We start from the raw sequence: 26130 nt of genomic DNA, 5'->3' as shown, positions 1-26130 counted from the left end.
CCCCTCGGCCCCGAAAGCCTGCCTGCCTGCCCGGGCCCGGCCTGGCGGCTTCTGTGGTGCTGTCCCCTCCCTCCTTCCTTCCTGCGGGGCTCCGGCCGGAACTGGGCCGCCCCCGCCCCGCCCACCGCCCGGGACACGCCGGGACATGCCGCCCTGACCGCCCCCTGGGGCAGCAGCCAAGCGGGCGGCTCCCGGGCGGGCAGCGGAGCGGGCTTCGAACCCCGAGGCTCCATCCACTGCCCTCAGGGACGAGGCTGGTGGCCTCCCCTCCTCACCCCCAAGGCGGGGTCACAGGCCTGCTGCCCTGGGGGGGAGGGGGGAAGGGCGGTGTGAACCAAGTACTCGGCCCGCAGGTGGGCGGGAAGTGCCGGCGAGCCCCCAGGGCCTCCTCTCGGACCCGCCCGTCCAGCCGGGGTGTTCAGAGACGCCTGCCTTCACCCGATGGCTGGGGCCCCGGGGCTGGAGAGGGCGGGTGGGTGGGGGGACTGCAGCCTGCCTGTGGGCCTGGGGCACTCCGTCCCTGGGGAGTGGAGGGGACCCGGGCAGGGCTCCAGGACACCAGCACACAACCTCTGGGGGCAGAGCCGGAGCAGGCGCTGGTGTCAGATAGGGGCCCTCCCCCCGCGGGGCCAGAGGAAACGGTGCTCCCACCCGGGCAGGGTGACGCCGGCGGCTGCAGCCAAGACAGTCCCCTTGCTCGTCTGTGCTCTACGCTTGCGGAGCCCGGACCGCAGACTGAGCGCCGCCCGGTGGCCCAGAGGCAGCGGAGACCGGCCCCCGCTGCCGTGGGGCTGCAGGTCTCCGAGGGAGATGCGGCTGATGTGCCGGGCTGCTGCTGAATACATGGTCCTTCCTCCCCACAGGAAACCCAGGGGGGGCATCTTGGAGGAGGTGGCCTGGGCTCCGGCCTGACCGTGTGCTGCCGCCATTCTCCGCCCTCACCACGGGGACAGAGCCCGTCACACACTCCCCTGGCTCCCCCAGAGGAAGGGTGGCCTCCCCACTATGAGGCTTCCTCCAGGTGCCTCGGGGGGTCTCGGGGGTCCACTTGGGAAGGGTGCCAGCCTGGTCTCTCTGGGAGGGCTGGGCCTGGCCCCACGGCCTGCGGCAGGGCTGCACTCGATGGGGTCAGAACGGGCGAGGGAGGGGCGTGGCCACGTCCCCTGAGAACTCCGGGCACAGGACCCACGGACGAGTGACAGGCCGGGCACGGCAGCCCCAGGGCGGCAGCTGGGACGGCCCTGGCCGCTCCTGGCCTTGCGCTCGAACGAGCAGCTGTTGCAAAATTCCCACCAGCCCAGCAGGCAGCAGCGGCCCTGGACTTTGAACAAGGGGTGGCGGCTGCAGGGCCAGGCCCGGCGTGGTCAGCTGGGTCATCGACCGAGCTCTGCTCAAGTCTGGGAGAGGCGGAGGGGCCAGGCGGTGTCCCCGGGCGCTGGAGGGCGCAGCTCAGGAGGTGGCCCGGCTCCAGCGAGGGACTCGGAGACCGAGTCCTGCGGCCAGCCGGCTGCACCACCTGGGGCTGGTCCTCTCGCCCGGCCTCAGTTTCCCCACCTGGCAAGCAGAGACTGCCCCCGCCCACGGGACCCCATGCAGGGAAGCTCTGTGGGTCTACCTGTGGATGACCACCTTGCCCTGTCAGCACACTGGGGAGAAAAGCGCGTGCAGATCCGTCAGGGCCACAGCGTAGGCCGGCCCGCAGCCCTGGCCCTCCCCCACGGGCGGGGGCGTGGCACAGTCCCGCCTGCGTGGCCCGCCCTGAGACGCCCCCTTCGTGCCCAGGCTGGCCCTGCCTGCAGGCCCCCGCCGGCCCCCGCCCCACCTGGCCTGCTGGCCAGGCCTCCAGGTTGCCGCTCTCTGACTGGGCAGGGACGTGGGGTGGAGCCGGGGGAGGGGCGGGGCAAGGGAGGGGCGGGGGAAGGTTCAGCGTGTGGCCCTGAGCAAGCGGGACACTCCACCACGAGACAGCGAGAGCAGCTGCCTTTGGACCCGGGGGAGGCGGCGCCCGGACACACCGGGTGCTGGGCCCAGCGGCCTCTGAGCCAGCAGCAAGGCAGCGCACGGTCGTCCGTGGAAGAGACCAGGAAACCGGGCCAGGACTCAGCCGGGCGCGCCAGCCCCGGGCGATTCACGGCCCACGGAAGTTTCCGGAACCACGTTTGAGGGCTGGATTGACATTGCCCAAGTTCTATCTCTCCAACGAGAATCTTTAAAAAGGAAACATGACGACGTCCACCCCAAGGTCTTCACCGCGGGGAGAGGGACGGAGCTCGGGGAGCCTTCCTGCCTCGGAGGACCCCCTCCCTGAGGGCGCTTGAGGGGATGTGCAGGAGCCCCAGCGGCCGGGGCGCAGGCCCCCACCGGCCCCAGCCAGCGCCGGCTGGGGCGGCCACACGCTGGGCTTCCGACCGTCTCTTGTAAAGCTGCAACACTGGCCCTGGGCCCGTGCCCTCACCAAACACACTTAAGGGGACCCCCACCCAGGCACTGGGTGGTGGGGGCTGGTAGTGGGCACAGCCGCCTCCCTCCAGCACCAGGGGCAGGAGCACCCCCAGAGGAGGCCCCCGTGGTGGCTGGGCGGCCAGTGAAAGGGTGGGCCTGGCAGTGACACAGGCAGGGGCATGGGGGGTGGTCAGCACACAATCAGCCCCCAAGTCCAGGAGCCTGAGCCTTTGCAGGAAGCACCTCCCCCTGGTGGCCAATGTAAGTATGACACCCTGAGAGAGCTGGACCCCGCAGACTGTCCCCAGGAGGGGACCCTGAGGCCAAAAGGGAGGTGGGTCGCCACCGGGCAGGCAGCTCGGGCTCAGCCTGGCCTTCGCACTGTCCTGCACAGGCCAAGCGCCCTGGCGGGGGTCTCCACACCAGCCAGCAGGGGCTCCGTCTCGTCTCTGGGCCTTTCGGGAGTGTGGGCCGCCTCTGCCACCGGGGTGCACCCCGCCCCATCCCCGCAGCTCTGCCTGCCCCTGGTTTCCAGGCCTTGAGACCGTGGCAGAGGGTGGCCACCTCCCCGCCCCGCCGTCCTCCCTTCCCTCCCCACAGTCGCCGGCCAGGATCAGGACCACATTCCCCGCCCCCCTCCGCAGCCAGCTTCCAGCCTATGGCGGGTGGTTGGCTGGGGGGGGGGGGCACACCCCTCCTTGTGCCTCCTCCCTCCAGGGCGGGGGTGTGGGAGCGGGGGCTGGAGCTGAAGTCCCATCAGGGACCGGGGTGGGGCGGGGGGTGAGCTCGGGAGGCCCCACCTCAGGGACCCAACAGCCTCAGGAGGAGGACCAGGGTCCCTGGCACTGAGCGCCCCGTCCTGGCCCTGGGTCCCCACCCGGCCTGCTAGATGAGCGAGAAATAGCCGCCTCCGGTCGACAACTGTCCATCGCTGCGCCAGACCGCAGTCCAGCCCGGCCGGGCCTGCGTCCTCACGGGGCTGCCCAGGGCAAAGGCCAGGGGTCCGGAGCGTCCTCCTGCCTCACGGCCCCAACAGCCCGGGAGAGTCCAGATGCGGGATCAGCCCCGACTGGCAGGACCCGGCCGGAGCCCCGTCCCTTCACCGAGAGGTCGCCGGTTCGATTCCCGGCCAGGGCTCGTGCCTGGGCTGTGGGTTCGATCCCCTGCTGGGGTGTGTGGGAGAGGCGACGGGTGGGTGTTTCCCTCTGTCTCCCCTCCCCCCCTCAGATGAGGGTGAGGAGCACCTTACAGGAGAAGACGCGGACCCATCCCACAGAGAAGCCGGGGGAGGGAAGGCCAAGTGAACACGTGGGGAGGAGGGAGGGACGAAGGCTCTGCCCTTCAGCAGAACGAACCCGTGGAGCCGTGGCCAAAGGACGGCGGTCCCAGTCCCCCCCGCAGCCGCCGGGACACCGGCCCTGGGAGGGAACCGGTCAGGCTGCCCCCCCACCCCCCTCCAGCCGGAGCCTCGGCCGGGGGCTGCCGCTCCAATGCTGTGTGCACATCTGCTCCACGTGTGATTTTCCACTTGGAACCACCGCGTCTTACAGGCGACTTGAACTTTTGTTCGAGGAACCGGTGCGGGGCCTCCGCCGGGACAGCCCGCCCAGCCCCCTGCTTCTGCGACCTGGCCAGCAGGCCCACCCAGCCACCCACCGAGGTCCGGGGTCAGCGTCTGCAGCATGCGGCGAGCCTGGGACGAAGCCCTGTCCTCACTCCTCATTGAAAACGAGTTTGAAATTTGAGGCCGTCCTAGCCTGGGCTGTTTCTTAGAAGTAGGTGCCTCAGTTTGCGAGCTTCTGGAAGTTTCCGGTGCGTGTCCCGTCACTGGTTTCTAACTCAGCTGCTCGTGTGGAGCAGCCCGGCCCGCAGGGTCCCCACCCCCCAGGGTAGGCGGGTGGCCCCCCTCGCCCCTGGCTCGCTCCAGAAGATGGCACACCCACGGGCGGGCAGGAGCCTGAGGCAGCCGACGCCCGCAGGGGGGTGACTTCTGCCAGCAGCCTCGGCGGGTGTGGACGGGACCTCGCCCGGCCACCTTCCAGAGGAGAACGCAGCCTGACCGTCACCTGGACGTGGCCTGGGAGACCCGGGGTGCAGGGGGGTGGTCGGGGAGCTGTGCCCGGCCGGGCCCACGGGAGCCTGTCACTCAGCGACGGAAGGAAGACAGTCACCAAAGCCGCTGCCTTCCCCTCCGTCCAACTGCAGGGGGTCCCACACACCGGTCACCCCACTCCCCACCTTCAGGGTTTGTGCTCGCCCAGGTGAACCCCACTGGGGCCCCGGCCACATCTCACCCCACGACCTGTTCCTCTCGGGGTTCGGCACGTCGGCCTGTTGACCACTGCCCTCCAGGCTGAAGCCCTTCTAGAGCTTTCTGCAGGAAGTCCTCCAGGGAGGGCACGTTCAGCTGCTCCCGCTCCTCCCCCTTTTGCCTGAGAACGCCTTTGTACTGTTTTTTGTTTGTTTTTGAAACATTTCGGGGGCTGCAGCGTTCCACCCCGACACCCAGGAGACCCAGCTGACGGGCGACGGCACAGTCGTTTCGCTGGAAGTGACCTCTCGGTTTTTTCCGACATTTTAATCCTCACCCAAGGACATTTTTTTTTTTTCTACACCAAAATTCATCTTTTAAAAAAAGATTTTATTGATTTATTTTTTTAGATGGAGTAAGGGAGGGAGAAGGAGAGGGGGAGAAACATCAGTGTGTGGCTGCCTCTCACACGCCCCCTACTGGGGGCCGTGGCCTGCAACCCAGGCATGTGCCCTGGCTGGGAATCAAACCTGCGACACTTTGGTTCGCAGCCCGCACTCAATCCACTGAGCCACGCCAGCCAGGGCCCAAGGACACTTTTCCATCGCTTTTAGAGAGAGGAACAGAGAGAAACATCGATGCGAGAGAGGAGAATCAACTGGTTGCTTCCCGTGCACACGGCCCGGACGGGGGATCGTGTGCACCTGGACTGGGGATCGAACCCGCAGCCTTCTGGATACAGGCTGTGGCTCCAAGCGGCTGAGCCTCGCCACCCCCAGGGCCCCCAGCTGACGCTAAGATCTCTTCCCTGTTCCGCAGCCTCACTAGGACGGCACCGGGCTGGTCCGCTCTGATGCACCCCCCCGCCCCCCCAGGGAGTCTGCGGGTCCCTGACCCCCCCGCCCTGGCCCTGGGTCTGCTCGGAAAGATGGCCGGCCAGCACTCCTTCAGATGCTGCCGGTCTCCCACCCTCCACCCCCTCTCCCTCCGGGGTCTGCCGGGAGAGGACGGGTGCTGGGCCTTCTCACACCCCCGGAGCTGCGTCCGGCTCACTGCCTTCTCCGACGGGGCCCAACCGACCCCGCTGCCACGGCTGCAGCCTAAGACAAACGTCACCGGCCCCTGCAGGCTGCCCGGACGGCGGGCCACCAGGGGCTGCTGGCTTCTGCAGGACAGCGGGCGCCCCGGCATTCAGCTTCCCCCGGGACGGGCGACCCCCGCTGTCGGCGCCGGGGCCCGAGGCCGCAGGCGCGTCCACAGCCGGGACCCTGCCCCGCGCTCTCGGCTCCGGGCGTGCGGACCCCGGGCAGGTGACGGCCGCCCAGGGCGTGAGTGTCCCCGGGCCGGCACAGCAGAGCGCCACAGTGGAGGGGCCTCGACAGCAGAACCATATTGTTCCCTCCGGCTCCGGGGGCCACAAGTCCAAGGTCAAGGTTCCTTCTGAGGGCTCTGGGGGAGCCGCTGTCCCACCCTCTCAGGCTCCCGGCAGTTTGCTGGCACCTTCGGGGTCCCTCGGCTGGCAGATGGGCCACCCCATCTCCGCCTCCGTCCCCACAGACTTGTCCCCGTGTGCAGGTCCAGGTTCAAATCCCGCCTTCGTCCAGGGACACCCAGGGGCCTCGCTCTCCCTGCCCCGACCTCACCTGCAGGGCCTGACTCCCCAGCACGGTCACGTGACCGGGTGCAGCGGCTGCAGCGGCCACCTGGCTTCCTGGGCAGGACACGGTTCCGTCCACAACGCGCGTTTTTGGGGAAGGCTTGTCCCCTTGCACCCATCCTGGAGGCACAGACAAGCGTCTTCCTGGCCGCCCCACGGGGCCGGTGAGAGCCGGCCGGGCGGAGGGGACTGTCCCCACACGGCCTGACCTGTGGGGCGAGGTCCACTGGGGTCCCGGGTTTGAAGGGGCTTTGAAAGTGGAGGAGAGGGACCGTGTTCCTTCCAGGAAGCTTCTAGAAGCCGGCGACGGCAGGGACATGGATTCTGCCTGGAGCCCCGGAAGGGTGCACAGCTGTGCCGGCACCTGGACTGTGGCCCAGGGAGACCCGGCGCCCGGGCCTCTGTGACACCGAGACCCGCAGGCCCACAGGCGGGGGCCGCTCTGCACCGGGGCGTTGGTGACGATCCGTCGTGGCAGCCACAGAAAACTGAGCCCCGCCCTGAGGGACTCGGAAGGCCAGCCTCTTCGCTCTGCTCCACACCCGTCAGCTCGGCCCTCGGCCCTCGGCCGCCTCCCTCCCTCCCGTCCCCATGCTGTCCAGGCTCAGCTTCCACCCGTCCACATGTGGGCCCTCGGGCAGGTGGGACGCCCACACTTGGGGGTCTGGACCCACAGCAGATGCTCCGGTGACCCCCGTCCCTGGCACCCCCAGTCCCCCTGCAGCTGCCTGTGGACGCAGCAGCCTCCCCCAGGGCCACCATGCTCTCTGCCCCAGGTCCGGGCTTCCCCCAGGTGGCCGGGTCTCGCTCAGCCCCGCCCAGGGCGGCCGAGGTGTGCCAGCCTGCCCCCGGAGTGTGGACTCGAGACTCCGAAGTGGGGGCTAGTCTCCGGGAGCTGGTGTTGGAACCACCGGCCTCCCGTGCACTCAGGCCTGAGAGCTTCTCTCAGAGGGGCTGGCCCAGAACAGGCCCCCAACCAGCCCTCGGGGGCACCTGGGTCACCCCCAACACCTGAGCCCGCCTCCCTCCTGTGTAACACTTCTGCATGCCAGCTGGGCACCTGCTACCGAGGCTCCACGGACCCCCAGGACCCCGTGGGGCAGGTCGCGTGACCCCCGTGGGGCGGGTCAAAGGCCAAGCTCCTGCCTCCTCAGAAACAGGGCCTGGCGTCCCCGGCTGTGCCCAGCCCCACTCCCGCCTCCACTGCCGTGGCAACAGTGCCAGCAGCCTCCTCGGAGGGAAGAGCCCGTTGAGAATGGGAGGAGGTGGAGGGGGTGGTGCTCTGATCCACCCCAGGATGCACCTCTGACTGCCTCTCAGGGGAAGAAGGGACCCTCCCCTTGGCCGCCACGCCGCTGTCACAGGCCGAGGTCCCGCCCTCAGGACGGAGCACTAAGTGTATCTCCCAACACACAGAGCAACAGGGGACGGGCCGGGCTCCACTCCCTCCAGACAGGAAGACAGCGGCCGCCTCCAGGGCTGCTGGGGGGTCCCTCCCTGGGAAGTCCAGCCGGGAGGGGGTGCCGGCTGGTGTCTAGCTCCTCCAGACCCACAGCCCCCACGTCCCCGGGGCTGACCCCGCCCCACCCGGGCAGGGCAGACCCTGAGGGAGACACAGGAATCCGCCACACCCTCCCCCGCCCCACCGGCACAAAAGGTCAGCCACTCCCGGAGAAAAGAACTTAGTTTTATTTGCAGTAAAAACCGTGGTCTGAAAAAACCTATTGGCAAATGTACAGTCTGCGTTCCATCTGGGGCGGCCTCGGCCGCGGGGCCCCAGGTCCCTGACCCACATGCACGGGGCCTGGGCGCCCACCGCCGACCGACTGTGGGCCCCAGGCCCGAAGGCCCTCCGCCCGGCCCCAGCCCCAGCCCCGGGCCCCTCCCCTGCCGCCTGGAACAGTGCAAACCCCACCCAAAGCCACCCCTCGTGTCAGGACCAGAGAAACCAAACATTCACAAAACCCAGGGATCCGGACGCGGTGGCCTCGGCGTCCCGCGGGCGGCACCCTGGCGACCTGCCTCAGGACGGGCTGGCATTTACACCGTTTCCCAGAGTCTTACAAACCCTCTTCCTCGTTATCCACAGACAGCCCGACCCTGGCAGCTTTGGGTGAAACAATGACACACCTCTGCTTCCCGCAGAAGGCGAACGAGCCGAACCAAACACAAAACAACAAAAACACGAAGTGTAACCTCCCCGACAAACGGTAAACAAAACGCGGCCGGTGGGCGGGTCCCCTCCCGTCCGGGGGCTGGGGCGGCTGAGCCCAGGGTCACAAGCAAAGTGCTGGGTGCGCCCTGAAGGCAGGGAAGTGGGTCTGCGGCCCCCCGGCTCGCCGCCCCGCCCACCCTTACTTCTCAAGCCCCCGCCGGCTGCCTGCTCCTCTTCCCCGCACCACCCGCCACCTCGGGCCCTCCCTGCCTCGTCCCCAGGCCGAGCACTGTGGGGGCACTTGGCTGGCCTCAGAGGGACCCCAGGGTGCAGCGCGGCCAGCAGGCCGGCCCAGCCCCCACTTCTGCACAGGGCTGTGCGGCGGACCAAAGGGAGGGGGGGCCCGCAAAGCCAAGCTGCACCAGGAGCTTGGGCACGGGGCCGGGAGGGAGGCTCTCCCTGGGTCTCATGCAGCGTCCAGGCAGAGAAAACAGGGTCTGGCCAAGCCAGCCAGAGGTCAAGGCCAGCAGAAGCTGGGAGCAGGCATTACAGGGGTACAGACACCCCCAAGAGCACTTAGAACGGGCTGGTCACCGGCCCGGTTCACGAGCCACACAGCTCACGGAAGGAACGCCGACCGAGGGCGAGAGCCGCCGTCCTGTGCAAAGGGTCCCGGCCGTGGGGACCCTCGGGGACCCTCTGCAGGACACAGGACGCCCAGAGGGCGCCCTGCCTGGAATGTGAGCAGCAGGGACAGAGCGAGGGCCCCGGGTCCTCCCCGCCAGCACCGGGGTTCACAGGAGATGCATGTCTGCAGGCAGCAGGGTGGACAGGTGCACCCCTGGTCCGGGGCACAGGCAGTACCGTGGGCCGGGGAGCGGGCCGGAGACTTGCTCATTCCCAGGGGCCCCTCCCGAGAGAGGCGCCCTGCAGCGCCGTCCCCCACGCCCCCTCTGGGGCTGCGCAGGGGCCCCACTGCCCCTCAAGGCCCGAGGTGGCCCCCGGGAGCAGCAGGAAGCCAGAGGGCCAGGAGTCCGGGCCAAGCAGGGGGAGTGAGGGCAAGGACCCTCCGCCGTGCGCAGCCCTCCCCAGGGCTGCGTCCGTGTCCAAAGCCAGGCTTCCGCGTGCCATCCCGACCGGGCAGGGGCCAGGCCGGCCCCGGTCTCAGCTGCCGCCCGGCGCCCGCGCCTCCGCGCTCCGGCGGGCGGCCAGGTCTCCTCTATGTACAAGTGGCCCGCCCGGGACGGGCCCCCGAGGGCAGGTGGCCGGCAGGACGGTTCGCATGGAGGGCTTCGGACGCCCTCCCCAGCCCCGCGGGCTGCCGCGGACGGCGTGGGGGGGCCCGGCAGGAGTTTCCCCTCCGGGTCCCGAGCTGGAGACACGCCTCGCGCTGGCGCCGCCCTTCCGGGCGGCTCCTGAGTCCTGCCAGCGTCCCAGCCGTCACTGGACACCCTCCTCCTCCACGTAGGTCGAGGGGAACCAGCCGACCTGAAAGAGACGGCAGGGTCGAGTAAGGGGGGCGGGGTCTGCACACTGGGGGTGCGGGCGAGCTGGGGTTCCGCGACAGGAGGGGTCCTTGGCAGGGCAGCGCCGGCCCTGGGGGAGGGGGCGTGCCTGCTGGGGCCATGGCCCAGGTGGACACAGGACCCGGGAATGTGCCAGCCCCGAGAGGTTCCAGGTGAAACTGCTCTTTCCGGCTGCCAGCCAGGAGCAACAGATCCCGTCCGGGGACAGCGGCAGCAGCACCCAGCGCCCGACGGTCCCGCACGCTGGGTGCTGGGTCGGGGTCCCGGGACAGGCGGGGAGGGGAAGGCAAGGTGCCAGGGCCTGTCTCCAACTCGCCCAGATATGGGACGGGACCGCCAGGAAGGTAAGTGACTGTCACGTGAATGTTCCGGAAAAGGGATGGAAAAGCAGAGCATTTTAGCCGAGAACAGAACTCAGCCAGCACGTAGAAGTCCCAGAACACACCCCAGCTGGTGCGGCTCAGTGGACTGAGTGCCGGCCTGCAAACTGGTGGGTCGCGGGTTCGATTCCCAGTCAGGGCACCTGCCTGGGTTGTGGGCCAGGTCCCCAGTAGGGGGCGCTGAAGAGGCAACCACACATTGATGTTTCTCTCCCTCTCTTTCTCCCTCCCTTCCCCTCTCTCTAAGAAAACAAATAAAGTCTTTCAAAAAGTGGTTTAGAAAGAAATAAGTGTGTGTACATGAACACACACACATCGGAGCTGGGGGCAACGGACAGAGCCGGCAGGCACATCGGCCCCCCGTGGTACAGCTGGGCGCACGGGGGCCCTCTGCCGGCCGCACCTTTCTTTAGGTTTGACGGTGTGTCAAAATAAATGACGAAAACCCTCCAGCGAGCACGTTAAGAACGTGAGCCCTGGCTGGTGTAGCTCAGCAGATTGAACGCGGGCCGTGAACCAGAGTGTCGCAGGTTCGATTCCCAGTCAGGGCACATGCCTGGGTTGCAGGCCATGACCCCCAGCAACTGCACATTGATGTTTCTCTCTCTCTTTCTCCCTCCCTTCCCTCTCTAAAAATAAATAAATAAAATCTTCAACCCCCCCCCCCAGAGATTTATTTAAAAAAGAAAAAAGAAAAAAGAGCGTGAAACAGAGGGGCGCTCAGACCCAGCAGATGCCGGGGTTCACCGGTGCAGGCTGGGGGGTCCAGGCAGCAGGAGCGCGCCGGTGGGCAGAGGAGACCCCCACCCTGTGTGGGAGGGAAGGGGGACCCGAGTGGCACCGGCCACCGGACACAAAACCACGCCTCACGGGGCTGGACCCGGGGAGACTCGGGGCGGACGGCGGCTCCTCCGTGAACCCTGGGAGGGACGCCCGCTCGGCCGAGCCCGGGGACAGCCACGGTGCCCAGGCCCGCGGGGCCACTCACCCGGCCGCCGGCCTCGCCGCGCCACCAGCCCTGGTCCCCGCCGACCCGGCTGTAGATCTTCACCAGGTCGCCTTCCCGCAGCGAGAGCTCCCGCATGTCCCGGGCGGCGAAGTTGTACCTGGCCACGGCCGTGCCGATGACTCGGGGCGTGCACACTGTCGGGGACGCGGATGGCGGCGTCACACAGCGGCCGGGCCAGCCGCGTCTCTCCCCGGGGCCCCTGGCTTTTCAGTGGAGCCCACACAGCCGCATGAGGTCTGAGGTCCCCCGCCCCCGGAGGAAACCCGGGGGGTCACCACCCGCACCGGGGGCCATCACAGGCAGCGGCCCTGCTCAGGCAGACCGGAGCAGGCACCCGCCCTCTGACCACGACAGTCCCTGAGCCGCCTGCCCGTGGCCAGGGCACAGCCCCACTCTGACAGAGCCCCTGCACGGGACCCAGCCCCCCATGCGGCCCAGTTCCAGACCCCCCACCCAGCTGGACACCCAACTGGCCCAGCCCGGCCCCCGAGTCCCGAGGGACAGCTGGCAGCGGCCGTGACAGAGGGAGAGCATGCGGAGCTGCGGGAGGGCCCTGACTCTGGCAGCGGACAGCCGTGGGGTCGGGCCACGGAGACCCCGTCCTCCCGCCCCCTCCCCCCGAGGGTGGCCGCCTGGGTGCTGACCGCGGCCAGAGTCAGAGCACTCAGGGGGGCAGCGAGGGACAAGGGCGGGCAGCTGCGAGGGACCGTGGGGGTGTGCATGGCGGGGAGGCGGCCGCCGCTGCGGGGAGGGCAGGGTACCTGACCAGAAGGGGGCGGAGGGGCCCTGGGCAGCGAAGCTGAGGCCCTGAGGGCTGAGGAAAGAGAAGTTGTAGGAGGCGCAGGAGGCTGCAAAGAGGCGAGAGAGCAGGTGACAGGGGAGAGGAGCGCCCGCCTGACCCACAGTGCACAGCCGCAGCAGCAGGGACGGGGCCCGAGGGACAGGGGACGGCCTCGGGGCCACCCCAGGGGCACAGCTGGCACCTCCCGGCTGCCCTCACTCCACCTCCCAGCACCTGCATCCCGGCCAGCAAACCGGGGGCAGCTCCTCCCGGGGGCTCCGCGCTTGGGGCCCCACCCCTGGGCCCTGCATACAGCAGGTGCTCACAAAAGGCCCGTGACACCTCCCCTGGTCTGCGCTGCCAGGGCAGGACCCAGGGCTCTGCAGGTCCCTGCAGGCCAGAGGAAGCAGGATGGCGCAGGAGTGACCCTGGGCTGGGTGCTGAACTCTCCAGGCCCACCCTGCCCTGGACGCCAGCTGGCCCCTGGCCCGGGCTGCAGGGCCGCGCCCCCCCTACAGGTGCTAGGCCGGCTCCCCCACAGTGGAGGCCCTGGGGGGCGGGGCACAGGCAGGGATCTGAGGGTGGGTGGGCCTGCCGGGTTCCCTCCCACGCTGACCGCTGGGCACAGGCACCCAGAGTCAGAGCTGGCATCCCCACCTGCCCCCTGAGACCACCAAGGCACCCCACCTGGCTTGGGAGGGTGCATGTGATGGGCTGGGAGGTGCCAGGGCCACCGCTCCCGGCGCAGCGTGGCCCGTGGAAAGCCCTCCTCTGGGGCAGGCGGCGGGCAGTGAGGGCCTGGGCCGTGGGAACTGGGACAGGGGAGCCCTGGCGGGCCGGGTGGGCGGGGGCAGTACCTGGGGACCGGCTGGAGGCCCTGGAAGCGGCACGTTCCCGTGACTTGTAGGGGTACTTGAGCGTGGTGTCCAGCTGCTTGAAGCTCTCCTTGAGAGAGTGGCACTGGTAGTACTCCACCAACTCCTGCAGGACACACGTGCTCACTGACTGCGGCCGCCGCCTCCAGGCAGGCCTCCTGGGTGCCTGTGCCTCCCTCTCCCACCTCCTCAGGTTCCTGCAGGGAGCTCCTCCCCTGGACCCCCGAGACCTCCCCTCCTCCTCCTCCCCCAGCACTCGGCCGGGGGTGGCTGGTCGGTGAGTCACAGACTTCTGATAGGGCCGTTTCTCTCCCAAACGTCTCCAAGGGGAACACCCCTGGAATGCTGAGGTCGAGGGACAGGGCTGGCCCCCCACACCGTTCACGATGGGGAAAGGCGGGAAGCCCCCACAGGCCCGACAGAGGGAAAGGCTTCTAGAAATAACAGCTACTCCAAAGGGCCGAATGCCACCGGGCACCAGACCAGGAAAGGGGGTGTCCAAAGTGGGACCCCCACCGCCCCGAGGAGCTGCAATGATGACGGCACGGGGTGGGAGGGCCTAAGAGCCCAGATTCTCTGGTGGGCGGGTCAGAGAGCACGGACCTCTGGCTGTAAGAGGATCAACGGGTCTAACTTTAAAATGCCACTGGGAGAAGACCCGTGCTGTGACCTGCATTCCGGGTGGGCTGTGAGCATGTGGGGGTGGGGAGGGGCAGGCAGGGGGTGCCGCAGGAAGCCCCCCGTGTGTGCGGTGGCAACACGCCAGGCCCTGACAGAGCCTTGGTGAACCACAGTTTCCGGCTCTGGCCGCCGGACCGGTGGGAATGGGCTGGGCCCTGCCCTCACTATGTACCACGGTCAGCCCACCTGGCCCTCTGGGAGCTTGGGGATCAGCCCTGACTCAGGGGCTGCAAGGAGGCCGTGGGGCATGGGGTGCAGGGGCCAGGCCTGTGAGACGTGGCTGCCGTGGGCGGCCGGGCCCCTCCCACCCCCACCCCAGGCCAGGCCGGCAGGAGCCGCAGAGTCACCCACCAGGAGGCTTTCGAATTTCTTCGCTTCCGTGATGTGGATCCAGCTGTCCTTCTCCACCACCTTGATGTGCTTCACCTCGTCGTTGAACCTGGGCAACGGGTGCAGACGGTCAGCCCCTCGGGGCAGACTCGGCACGCGCCACAGAGGCAAACACGGCGTCCCCTCCGCCCTCGCTCACGCCTCCGGCTCCACCGCGGCTTCCTCCCAGCCTCTCCCCCCCCCCCCCGCCCCCGGGTCTGGGCCTGTGTCCTGCTGCTTGTCTGTCCGTCTGTCCGGCCCCCTTGCCCGTTTCCAGTCCAAACTGCCGATCAGCCTGCGAGGCCTCGGGCCCCGAAGCCCCCCGCCCCCCCCGCCCACTCCCTGAGCCGGGACTCGGGTGGGCCTCTTCTCTGCCCCAGAGTGCCTCCGGCCCCTGAGTCCCCTTCCCCAGCGAGCCCCAGGCCTGGAGGGGACGGGGGTCTGAGGTCTGGGATGGCCCCGGGGTCGGCCCCCATGGCCCGAGCAGCCGCCACATACTTGATGCTGATGGCGAAGCGCTCCGCCTCAGCCGGCCGCTCCCGGACCAGGTAGGTCCCGCTGGCGTGGGGCTTGAGCAGGTTGTCCGTGTGCTGCCTCTCCAGGTTGCCCGCAAACCTGGGGCGCAGGAGGGGGGGAAGGAGGGAGGGAGGTCACACTGGCAGAGCCTCTGGCAGCCTCCAGCCGAGCCACCGCATCTCTAATCTGCCTAGTGAGCTGTTAGGAAGTGAGGCCACGCCCCCGTGGGAAGGGCCGACCGTGGGCGGGGCCCAGAGACGGAGCTGGGGGCGGGGCATCAGCCTGTGGGCGGGGCATCAGCCTGCAGGCACAGAGTGGGCGGGCACAGGAGAGATCGGGGTCCAGGGAGTGAGGACCTCAGACTCGGCCAGTTCCCCGGAGGGTTCTGCTCTACCGAGCCCAGGGCCTGCGAGAGGGGTCCAGGGTGACACAGGCACCAGGTTCAGTTTTCAGAGTTTAGAAATTGGTGGTGAGCCCTGGCTGGTGTGGCTCAGTGGACTGAGTGCCGGCCTGCAAACCAAAGGGTCGTTGGTTCGATTCCCAGTCAGCGCACAGGCCTGGGTTGCAGGCCAGGTCCCCAGTAGGGGGCGCACAAGAGGCAGCCACACATCGATGTTTCCCTCCCTCCCTTCCCTTCTGTCTAAAAGTAAATAAAGTCTTTGAAGAAAGCGCGTCTATAAATAAAAGCTGCTCCCGCGGGGGTTTTGTTGCAACACCCCGGAGACTACCGACTCGCCCGGGCAGGAGTTCGGACAGACTCACACGGGAAGCTTCCGCTGCCGCCTCTGCCGGGGCCACGCCCACCGAGACCCAGGGCGAGCCCCCAGCCCCGCTTCCTAATCAAAACCCGCCCCCCTTTGCGCCCCCGACAGGCGGAGGCGGGACTTGCGCCCCGGTGTGCAGACACCAGGCCCGCCGTGAGGACTCACAGAGGCTGCGGGCTGAGCCGCCAGGTGAAAGCCGCGCTTTGGGCCCCACCCTGTGCTCAGGAGACCCCGGCGTGGGGGCGGGACGAGCCCCAGACGGAAACCGTGAGGGCGGACACTCCGGGGCGGACGGCGTCCACACTCAAGCCGCCCGCACTGTGGCCCCTGCGGGGCGACCGCTCTCGGGGGTGGCCCGGTGACGCCGCAGGCGGAGTGCCCAAAGCCGGACCCCGCGGCCCGCCTGCACCTGTGACTCGTCCCTACAACGTCCACCCCCCACCGCTCAGGCGGTTATCAACCCCACTGTCCTCACTGTCCCCGTGCAGCCACCGCTGAGTGCGTGCACGACTGAGTCTGGCCTTGAGCGAGCCGCGTTCCTGTATCTTACACGGCGAACCTCAGGGGAGGTTGCGCAAAAAAAGAACTCCCTTCTCCCGAACATTCCACCCAATGATGTGCCCTGACAAGGGAAACCAGCTGCCAAGGGACGGAGACGACCCCCCAACTCCAGGTGGCTCAGGGGCCGAGGAAGGAGAGGGGCTGGGGCTGCTGGGCTCCGCCGGCCTGCAGACGGCCCAGAGCCTGGACCGCGGCCGCTGATGGGCTTCTGGGGCCCCGCCCCCAGCCGGGGCCCCGCCCCAACCCAGAGGCCCCTCCCCCAGTCGGGGCCCCGCCCATCCACTCACCAGGGGTAAGCACTGTAGTCCATCTCCCGGGACAGCAGCCGGCCGATGGGTGGCTGGCAAAAGAGCAAGTTCAGGTTAATGTCCCCTCAGGGGCCACCCAGAGTGTGGGGGCCAGAGGGGGCTGGTCAGCAACGACCGGACCACCGTCGGGTCGGAGCCACTGGACTGCGAGGTCCCTGAGGGCAGTGTCTGGGACTCACGGCCCTGAGTGGACACCCTGGAGTTCTCGCTGAGTGGGTGGGTGAATGATGGGTGATGGAATGAATGAATGAGTGAATGAGTGAATGAATGAATGAACGAGTGAGTGAATGAGCAAATGACCAGTGTGCCCGTGCCCCCGCAGGGGTGCGACCCCCAAAGGCGGCAGAGCTTCTCGGGGTGGACAGGGGCCCAGGGCAGGCGGCTGGCCAGGGCAGCGAGGTCTCGGGGGGGCCAGCCCGGCCCGAACCCTGAGTGCTCGGACGGGGGTCCAGGGCTCCCTGGGACCAGGCTGGCGGTGGGGGGCTGTCAGTGTTTGCAGCACCACGACGAAATGCAGACCGCCCCACTGGCCGAGACCCTCAAACGGTGGGGGGCGCCCTGCCCCTCGGCCCCCACCCATCTTCTCAGACTGCACCCCGGGGCCAGCTCCCAGCGGCCACTCAGCAAAGACGTCCCCAGCGAGGGTGCAGCTGCTGGCAGCCCCGGCGCCCGGCCGCCGCGCTCCGGAGGGTTCTGTGGGTGTGCTCACCCTTCCATCCACGGGGCAGGGCTTCACGCAGCTGCTGGGGAAGTAGCCGGACTTCCTGGTCTGCACCAGCCGCCCCTGGAGGAAGGCGGGAGGTCAGCACGCTGGGCCCGGCCCCCAGCGGGGGCTCCCTGCTCCCCGAGGGCCAGGACCAGGTGAGGGCAGCTCCTGAGGCCTGCGTGACGGCGCCACCCCAGCTGCGACCTCTGCAGACCTCACACCCGCTGCGGGCAGGAGGGGGCGGGCGTCCCTGCTTCTCGGAGGAGCACGCCGGGGCCCATGGGCGTTACAGCTCGCTTGGAGCTGCAACCGGAGCCCCTCTCCCGGCTGCCGCTGCCTCTCATCCCCGCAGACACAGCTGGAGGGCCCGGGGTGGGGGGCTCAGCCTTCGCTCCCCCCTCCCTCCGCCTGGAGGAGGAGCCTCCCCAGGTCCTCCAGGCAGCGCCCCCTCGGCCCCCCACTTCCCCATCAGCAGCACGTCCCTGCAAGGCCACCCGACACCAGGGGGGCCCTGGTCCCACGTGGGGAGGGTGTGCAGGACATGACTGAGGCCAGAAGTGGGGGGACGCTGCCCCCCACCCCCAGGTAAGAGCGGACGCCCAGAGGACCCCAGGCTGCAACCACTGCGCTCCACCAACAGCCCTGCTGGGAGCACCGCCCTCTGCCCTCTGCCCTCTGCCCTGGGGCGGGGCTGGGGGAGCCAGAGCCCCACCACCCGGGCCCGGGACCCACCTCCCACCACTGAGACTCGGGGTCCCCTCTAAGCAGCTCGATCACTTCGCCCGTCTGGAAGGTCAGCACCGGCTTGCCGGGGGGCGCGGGGTTGCCGTGGTAGTTCTGCAAGGCCACCATCTTGGGCCCTGTGGGGGACAGAGCGGCGGGGGGCGGCTCGGGCTCGGTCCTGCCCGGAAGACCCCGGAGTCCCTGTCCTCTGTGTCACTCCACGAAGACTCAGGGGCGGGGGCGGGGTGGCAGCTCGGTTTCAGACGGCACTTTCGGTTTCCACGCCCTTCCCAATGCCGTCCACGGTGGTGGCGCAGAGCCGGCACATGCAGCCGGGCCCCGGCCCCTGCGTCGCAGGTGGGCTGGGCTCCACAGGGCCAGGGGCTTGCCACGGCCACACAGCTGGTCCGGGCAGCTCTGGGGCTGGAACAGGGGTCCCGGCTGAGTCCCCCAGACCGGGTGGGCCGCTCCTAAGCCGGGCCCCGTTCTGACTCGGCTGCCGGCGTGGGCCTGGAGGCGCCACCGCGGCAGAAGCCTGCCCGGGTGTGCTGGCGCTGAGACGTCCTGGCACGGGACGCCGTCAGCCCTGAGCCCAAGAAGCCAGGCTCCCGCCACACCACGCAGAGTGGGGGAGGGGCAGGAGGGGACCAAAAACGGCACAGACACAGCCACGGCGTTTCTGTGTCTGAGGACGCCGCTCCTCCGCTGGTGGGGCCCTGCCCCGCACCCAGCGCTTCCTCATCCCGGGAAAGGTGGTGGCCCTGACGAGCAGCAGGAGGGACAGGGGCTGGTGGACACACACGGGGTGGGGGCGGAGCCAGAAGGCTGGGGAAAGCTGGGCAGCTGCCAGGGCCGGCCCGAGCCCTGCGCCCAGGGTGGCCGCGCCGAGGGGGCCCACGGCCACACACTCACCTGGTCCGGCTCCAGGGGCGTCCTGTGAGGGCAAGGACAGACACCAGTGACGCGAGAAGGCTGCCCAACCTCAGACACTGCCCCCCGCCCCCGGAGAGAAGGGTCAAGGCAGGAAGGGGGCGGGGACGCGCCCTAGACTCCCGTGGGCGTTGGTGACAGGACTGCTCTGTGGCAGCCCCCTTTCCTCACTCTGCCCCCCCCCCCGGTGCCCCGCCCAGCCCTGGTGCTCCCGCCTCCCGCCTCCCCTCTCCCCCCTCCCCTCCCCCCTCTCCCCTTTCCCATGCCGCGCCGGCAGTGCCCCTCCTCCAGGAAGCCTGCCCGGACCGCCCCAGCCCTGGGGCCTCCCTGCCCTGAGCCTGGGCTCTGTCCGCTGTCTGGGGCACGTCCCGTTCCGTACGACTGGGGCGTCGCTGCACCCCAAGCAGGGCCTGGAGAGCAGCCTTTACGTGCCGGGTAACTGGACTGTCCCCACAGCTGGGGCGGGACACCGTGTCCACACCCCACACGGCGTGGCTCCGGGGACTTGACCCGCAGGTCTGCTACACAGAGGCGGGGGGCAGGTGGGCAGACGCATGTCACCACGCTGGGCACCCACAGCGGTAAGCCAGCCACCGGGCAGCAGCATGGGGGCGGGGGGGGGGGGCAGCCAGGCAGGGCACGGTCGTCTGGGCCCTGTGACCGCGGTGGCTGGCTCATCGTGAGGCCCCAGGAGCACCGAGAGCGGGCCCGTGGGCCTTGCTGGGCACGCAGGGCGCTCGGGGTGCAGGGCAGCAGGAGGAGACGAGCGCGGGGACTCACCAGGTCTGCAGGCGAACCTGAAAGGGAAGCAGGGCGGGACTCAGGGGGCACGGGGGCCGGGGCCCCTCCCCACGAGAGCAAGGGGCTTCGGGTCACCCCGGCACAGACACGCCCCGCGGGCCGCCGCGGAAGTCTCTCTCTCTCTCTCTCTCTCTCACTCACTCACTTCGGACGGCAGAGCCCGAGCCCTGTCTGCTCTTGGCCGCCTGCGGGGGAACGCAGACCGGGCCTCAGACCCGGGGGCAGGCGGGTCTTCCTGCCCAGCCCCCTCTGCTCCGGGGCAGCAGCTGCCTAGGCACTGGGGGAGCCCGGGCCCCCCCTCCCAGGGGAGGTTCCCCCAACCGATTGGTGACACCTGGCAAGGCGGCCACAGTGCTCAGGCCGCCTACTGGACGGCCTTGTCTCACACATGCAGGAGCCTGCCCACTGCCGGGCCTGGCACCTTGGCGTACCAGACGAAGGCCCACACACCCGAGACCCCTGCCCCTGCCCGGGGCCCTGAGGAGAGGGCACGGCGCCAGGCCGGGCCCTGGCCACCTGCCTCAGGGGCCTGCCACCTCAGCAACCAACAAGGCGAGGACCTCGGGGGCTGCCTGAGGTGGGTGGCCGACTCGGCCTCAACACCGTCGGACCCTCTCGGTGCAGACGGCTCTGGGCAGACGCCACAGAACGGGGGGGGGGGGGATGGGCTCGGTGGGCGTCGGATGGGGTGGTGCCCAGGCTCCCCCTGGGGGAGGCTCTCAGGGGCAGCCTGGCCGGGGCGGGGCGGGGGGGCAGCCAACAGCGAGCCTGCCTGTGCCTGGGTCCCTGGCAGGGCCCCGGGTGCCGGGGACAGAGGCTGAAGCCGCGGCCTGGGGCCTGTGCCCAGCACACACACAGAGCAAGTGCATCCGGTGGGGCAGGGAGCAGCTGGGGACTCCCCGGAGCACACGGCTGGAGGAGACCCGGGTGGGACGGCGCCCCCAGCAGGGGGACGAGAACGGGACCCGGGCTACTCAGTGAAACCCAGGGCTTCCGCGAGCTGTAACGGTGCAGAAGACCACCCTCCGGACAGACTGGACACGCCCCCGGGGGGGGGGGACCCCAGTGACAGACACGACGAGACCCACAGACACGCGGGCAGAGGGGGCGGGTGGGGGCTGGCCAGTGGGGGTGTTTCCGTCTCCTTGGCTGTCTCTGTGTTTCCCGAACACTCGACAGGAAGTGGTGTTTGACACTCAGACCGGGAAGCACAGGAAGACCGCCCCCCTGAAACGTATCGGTTTGTGGGGGGCAGGGAGGGCGCCCGACCTGGAGCGGCTGCCGGCTGGGTGGCTGAAGGCCGAGACGGGGGTCGAACCCGCACCCCAGGCCTGTGCCCTGACCAGGGACTGAACCGGCGACCTTTCGCTTTGCAGGACGACGCCCGGCCACGGGGCCATCCAGAGAATTGTGGGGGACGCCACCGAGGGCCAGCCTGCCTCCCGTGCGCCGTGCGGGCGGCTGCGAGGGGCACCCCCCACCCCGAGCTCCAGGCAGGCGGAGGGACACGCCAGGCCCGCCTGTCACCCGAGACACCCCGGCCGGGACGGGAACCCTCCGTCGTTGGCTCCCCACGTCCTGTGTGCGCTGGCCCGGGGCCCTGCCGGCTGGCCGGCCGAGAGTCCAACCCGGGACACCGCCTCTGGCTGTTTCTGGGTGAGTTCGTGGGTGACAGTCACTTGCCACTTTCGTTTCATTTCTTCCGTTTCTCTTTCCTCCAAATTTCCAACAAGTTTGTCCCTTGTAGGGTCAGGACAATGGCAACCACCCAGCGTCCGAGTCACAGAGTGAGGGCCGCGCGGCCACAAGGGGGCAGTGTTGCCGGCCAGAGCTGCAAGGCCGAGCAGAGCCAGGGGGGCCTGCGGGGCCGAGGTGGGCTGCGGGGCCCGAGGCGAGGACAAGGGGCCTGGGCCGGCCTCTCAGGGCCCCGGGCCAGCGCCGGACAAGACGTGGGAAACTGAGACACCTTCTCTTCTCGCGGAGGTGTCCTGGGTGACAGGCAGACGCAGCAGGACCCCCTGGGCACAGCAGCCCCCTCTCACGGGGACGCACACGGGACCCGGGGCTAGGACAGCCCCCCCCAGGGGGGGCGCTCCGGCCTTCCCCAGCCACCTCGGGGTTCCAGCGGCCCGTCCAGTGGCTCCGGGTCAGGCACCCCCGCCACCCCTCATAAACCAATACGAACCGGAAGGGGTGCCCCCTTCCCCTCCCTGCCCCTCAGGCTCCTGACACACCGGCAGTGGGGGGGAGGGGAACACGGCCCACATGCATGTGTGTGTGTGTGTGTGAGCCCTCGACAACACGCTGCAGCTACAGAGAGCCCAGCACGCCGGGGCAAGAGGGCCCAGGGTGGAGGTTCTCTGTGGTCGGAAACCTCCATGCACGGCCGAGACTCTCCTGCATCCCCGGGGGTGGGCTCCAGGGAGAAGCCCTCCATCCCACAGTTAGCGGTCGGGGGTGGGGGGGCACGGGAGCGCCCCACCCGACACTGTGTGGCCCAGGGCGGGTGTCCTCCCTTCTCTGAACCTCAGTCCCCTCGTCTCCGTCCCAGGGGGTCACCCCAGCAGGAGAGGGGCACGTCTCCCTTGGCCAGAGCCAGGAGGGGGCAGAGGGCTGCTGTGAGCAATGGGACCCACTGCCGGGGACGCCACGGGTGGCCCGGAGGACCAGCCCCGCAGGCTCGTGCCCCGAGGGTGGGGGAGCGGCTGTGGGGGGCGGGGGGCGGGACTCACTGATCTTGCAGGGAGGCGTCACTTCCAGACACTCCTTGTGTGCCCCGGCGCCGCACTTGGTGCACAGGTACCCCTGGTAGAAGGTGCCCCTGGGCCGGAAGCGGGAGAAGGCGGGGGTGAGGCGGGCCCTGCGGCCACAGGCGGGGCCCATCGAGCTCCAGGCCTCGCTGTCCGTACAGAGCGCCCACCCCTCACAGCCCGGGGCCTCCGGGACCCCCCATCCTCATGTGCAGCCCGGTGCTCCCCCTCACAAGGATGGTCCCCACCCCCCGGCTCTGCCGGCCCCGAACACCCACCCAGACAGCGCCTCCCACCCCGGCTGGATGTGATGCTGACCGGCCGGCCCAGGGCCGGAGGAGGGAGGCGGTGGGTGGTGGGCGGTAGGCGGGGCCGCCCCCAGGGGTGGGGCCGGAGGCAGGGCGGGCGGGAGGCCCTCACCTGAGAAACATCCTGCAGGCCCTGCAGTTGGTGGTCTTGTCGAACGTGTACATCTGGAAGCTGTGGTGGTTGGCGTTGGCTTTGTCTGGCTTGATGTTGGACCTGGCGGGAGGGGAAGAGGCGCCCCTGGGTGCCCTGAGCCCACACCGGCTGGGCAGCCTGGGCACGAGAGACCTTCTGGGTGGGTGGAGGTCACGGCCACACGTTGACGGGGGTCCGGCCGTGGGCCGACGCAGCAGAGGAGCCTGCGGGGCTCTGCTGCAGAGAGTCAGATGACGACTCTGAACGGGCAGTGGCTCGGGCTCGGGGCAGGCGCCCTGGAGCACCTGGGGGCCGGGCACTGCGCCCGTCACCCCCCTGGAGACGCGTGTCCTGCCGGACGGCGGGACAGCTGGGGGGCTGGGGGTGGGGACAAGGCCAGCAGTGGAGCAGGACGGTGTTCGCCACACGGCCTTTCAACGGGGACGAGCCCCCGGAGGTGCTCCTGACAGGGCACGGGGGCCAGGCCCGCCCCGGGAGCCGGGGGCAGACGCGGGGACCGCCCGTGGCCGACTGCCCCTGGTTGGCCGTGTCCCGGACGGGGCCCTATGACGCTCCCAGGACTCCCGGAGCCTGGGCCCTGCCTGTGTCCACCCCACCAGGAGGACGCAGCCTGGGGGCGAGTGCACCCGCCCTCCTGCCGGCGGAGTCCGAGGGCGCCAGGCCCCTGCCCCTCTGGTGCCAGGTCTGACACACGTGGTGACCCCCCCCGTGCCCCACTGACCGCCTTTCTCCGTCAGGCGTGCTGGGGCTCCTCCCAGACTCCGAGGACGCGCAGCGCTGTGGCCTCCACACGGAGGCGGCCGTCCACCAGCCCGCCGGACCCCAGGGCCCGGGCCACTGGGGGTCCCCCTGGCATCTCGGCCATCCCTGCCACCCACTGCTCGGCCGGCCAGGCGGGCAAGGCCCAGCCTCGAGGCAGCGGTCACCGAGCCCACCCGGGACAGGCTGTGCCAGAGGGGGGCCCCCTTGCCGGGGGGTCGTCAAGTAGCCAGGACGCCACCAGAGCGGGACCGGGGCACCGAGGTCGGCTCTGTCTCCGCGTCTCCCGGAGCCCTCGCCGAGAGGGCGGCAGAAAAACCCCTCCCGGGGCTCCCGCCCCGCGGCGCGGCCACGCGGACTCACATGGCCATCTCGAACTGCTCCATCCACTTCCGCTTCATGTCCTCCGTCTTGCAGAAGAACTGGAAGCCCTGCTTGCCTTGCAGGTGGATCAGGTAGAAGCCGTAGGACCACTGCGGGGGGCGGGGGGGGGGGCCACGTTGCTGTGGGCGGGGCTTCCGGCTCACTGAGCACGTGTGAGTGAGTGTGTGTGTGTGTGTGCGTGTGTATGCATGTGTCTGGATGTGTATGTGCATTTGCACTCATGTGCCTGCATATGCACACACACAGTCTGTGTGTGTACTGTGGCTGCATGCGTGCAAGTGCACCATGCACATGTGTGTGCCTTTGTGTGCACCAGCACGTGTGCACGTGCTGTGCATTTCTGTGCACACAGCTATGCCTTTGCGAGCACGTGTCTACGGTGCACTCATGTGTGCATGTGCATGCATGTGTGCGTGCAACTCTGGCATGTGGCCACGTGCCTGCCTGCATGTCCACGCGGGTACAGTTCGCTTATGTGTCGTCTGTGTGTGCATCTGTGTGTGTGGATATACATGTGCATGTGCACTCGTGTGTGCGCCTGCCTGCATGTGCACATGTGTGCACAGTGCACTCGTGTGTGTACCCGCATGCATACATGTGCATGTGTGTGCTCATGCCCACGCCTGCACATGTGCGTGGGGATGCACTCGCACGCCCCTCTTGCAGGGTTCCCTGGCACCCACCTCCCTCCCGGACAAGTGCGCCCTCGCTGAGCACCCTGGGTGCAGCCGGCCGCCCTAGTGCTGGAGCCCGGTCCCCGGGGAGCCCGCGTTCAGGAACTGGCCCCCGGGAGCCCGCCCACGACACCTGCCCGCCCACTTTCACTTCCCAAACGTGATGCTAAAGAAACCCTATGAGGCAAATCAGCGGAAAAAGGGGAGGGGCCCGAGAAAGGGCTGAGGGCGGCAGAGGGGGCCTGGGAAGGCCCGGGCGCCGTGGTCCCCGCCCTCCAGGGCGTGGCGTGGGTGCGCTCAGGCAGGCGCGGGGCCCCCACTCAGCACCCTCGGTCGGTGAAGGCCGACCTTTTCTCCTGCACACGTGTCATCGTCACGACTCAGAAACTAGGGGGGAAGAAGGCCCTGCACCCCCTACCCTCTGCGGGCCCAGCGGGGTCCTTACCATTTTCCCGTGGGACTAGGAAGCATGAGGAGAGGAAGGAAAGGGGACGCAGGTTGTTACGAGGCCCGGCCCAGCCCTGCGGTGGGCGCTGCAGCCCGGGACCCTAGGCTGGGGCAACCAGCGAGGACCCCTCCCAGGGGGCGAGGTGCCAGGGGCTGGGACCTGGGGGCTGCGTCTTCGGCCCTGAGACTGGGGAGCAGCCTCAGGTCACCCCTCTGGGCCCCCGAAGCTTGTGCAGACGCCGGGTTGGGTGGGTCACCCCTAAGAGCTCCTCCAGGCAGCGCCTGCACTGTAAACTTCGAAGTCCGGGGCCTGGGGTTTGTAGCATGTGGGCTCCTGGCCCCCACACGGGGCTCAGGGCTGCCCACAGGCCAGGCTCAAGCTCCGGGGCCAGAAGCGTCTGCAGAACCCACACTGAACAGGAGGGCCCGGCAGCCCCACCCCAGCAGCACAACCCCTCCCCCATAGCCACGGCCCCACCCACAGCCCCACCCCAAGAGCCATAGCCCCGCCCCCAAGAGCCTCGGCTCCACCCCTGGACAGCAAGATCCCACCCTCAGTGACCACAGCCCCACCCCTAGCCGCCATGGCCCACTGCCTGGACACGGTCTGACAGCCACGGCGGCAGGGACCACCCAGAGCCCTCCCCCAAGGGGCTGGGGAGGGGCCGGAAGGCCTGCTTGCTTCAGGGCCACATGGGCTGGAGCCGGGCGGCCGAGGCCGGGGTGGGCTCTCACCCAGAACTTGGGCCAGGACCCTCCGCTCTGCCTCCTCCCTGGGGAGCTGGGCCCCTGGCCACTCCTGCTCCCGGGAGAGAGTCAAAGAGAGGCAGGGGCTGGCCGGGCGGGCGGGCACAGAGCGGGCCTGCCTCCGGCGGAAGTCACAGTGACAAGAGAATGGAAGATGGGGAGGCCCCGCCCACACCGCAGCCCCCAGGGTCAGGGTGACCCCCAACCCCACTGGGCCTCACTCCCTTCCCAAGGCCACCCCCCACACCTCCCTCGGTGGGGGGCTCCCACGGCCTGCCCCCGCCGGGCGCGGCCCAGGGGACGGGGGACCCACCTTCTTGAGGTCCTTGTTGTTCATGGGGTCGTCGGTCACCTTGTGGAGCAGCAGCTCGATGACCTCCTTCAGCTCGTAGCTGTAGCCCCTCCTCTTGCAGACGATGACCACCTTGTCGAACAGGAACAGGTACCTGGCCCGACGGCACGGCCAGGGGGC

At 69.3% G+C, this 26130-nt stretch overlaps 1 protein-coding gene across 11 annotated transcripts in view; it reads right to left on the bottom strand.

Moving 5' to 3' along the window:
* Positions 1-8016: 8016 nt before the first annotated feature.
* Positions 8017-26130, bottom strand: part of VAV2 (vav guanine nucleotide exchange factor 2) — an 89931-nt gene continuing 71817 nt past the window's right edge. Inside the window, exons 15-30 of one of the 11 annotated variants that reach the window (XM_036022454.1) lie at positions 25972-26104; positions 24910-24924; positions 23770-23879; positions 22606-22707; positions 22168-22256; positions 19415-19431; positions 18617-18638; positions 17714-17841; positions 16985-17059; positions 16255-16307; positions 14625-14741; positions 14109-14196; positions 13059-13182; positions 12182-12268; positions 11400-11557; positions 9817-9993 (exon numbers count right to left, since the gene is read on the bottom strand). In XM_036022454.1, the coding sequence (XP_035878347.1) occupies positions 9946-9993; positions 11400-11557; positions 12182-12268; positions 13059-13182; positions 14109-14196; positions 14625-14741; positions 16255-16307; positions 16985-17059; positions 17714-17841; positions 18617-18638; positions 19415-19431; positions 22168-22256; positions 22606-22707; positions 23770-23879; positions 24910-24924; positions 25972-26104 (1366 nt within the window). In that variant the 3' untranslated portion in view covers positions 9817-9945. Of the gene's footprint in view, positions 9994-11399; positions 11558-12181; positions 12269-13058; positions 13183-14108; positions 14197-14624; positions 14742-16254; positions 16308-16984; positions 17060-17713; positions 17842-18616; positions 18639-19414; positions 19432-22167; positions 22257-22605; positions 22708-23769; positions 23880-24909; positions 24925-25971; positions 26105-26130 lie in introns of all 11 variants that reach the window. The other 10 variants (XM_028512415.2, XM_036022457.1, XR_004902386.1 and 7 more) reach the window with 10 other exon arrangements.

The sequence above is a fragment of the Phyllostomus discolor genome, chromosome 3 (genome assembly GCF_004126475.2).
Source record: "Phyllostomus discolor isolate MPI-MPIP mPhyDis1 chromosome 3, mPhyDis1.pri.v3, whole genome shotgun sequence".
In the NCBI taxonomy this organism is placed as follows: Eukaryota; Metazoa; Chordata; class Mammalia; order Chiroptera; family Phyllostomidae; genus Phyllostomus; species Phyllostomus discolor.
Note: the sequence above shows the minus strand (reverse complement) of the source record. Positions and strands in the feature narration are given on the sequence as shown.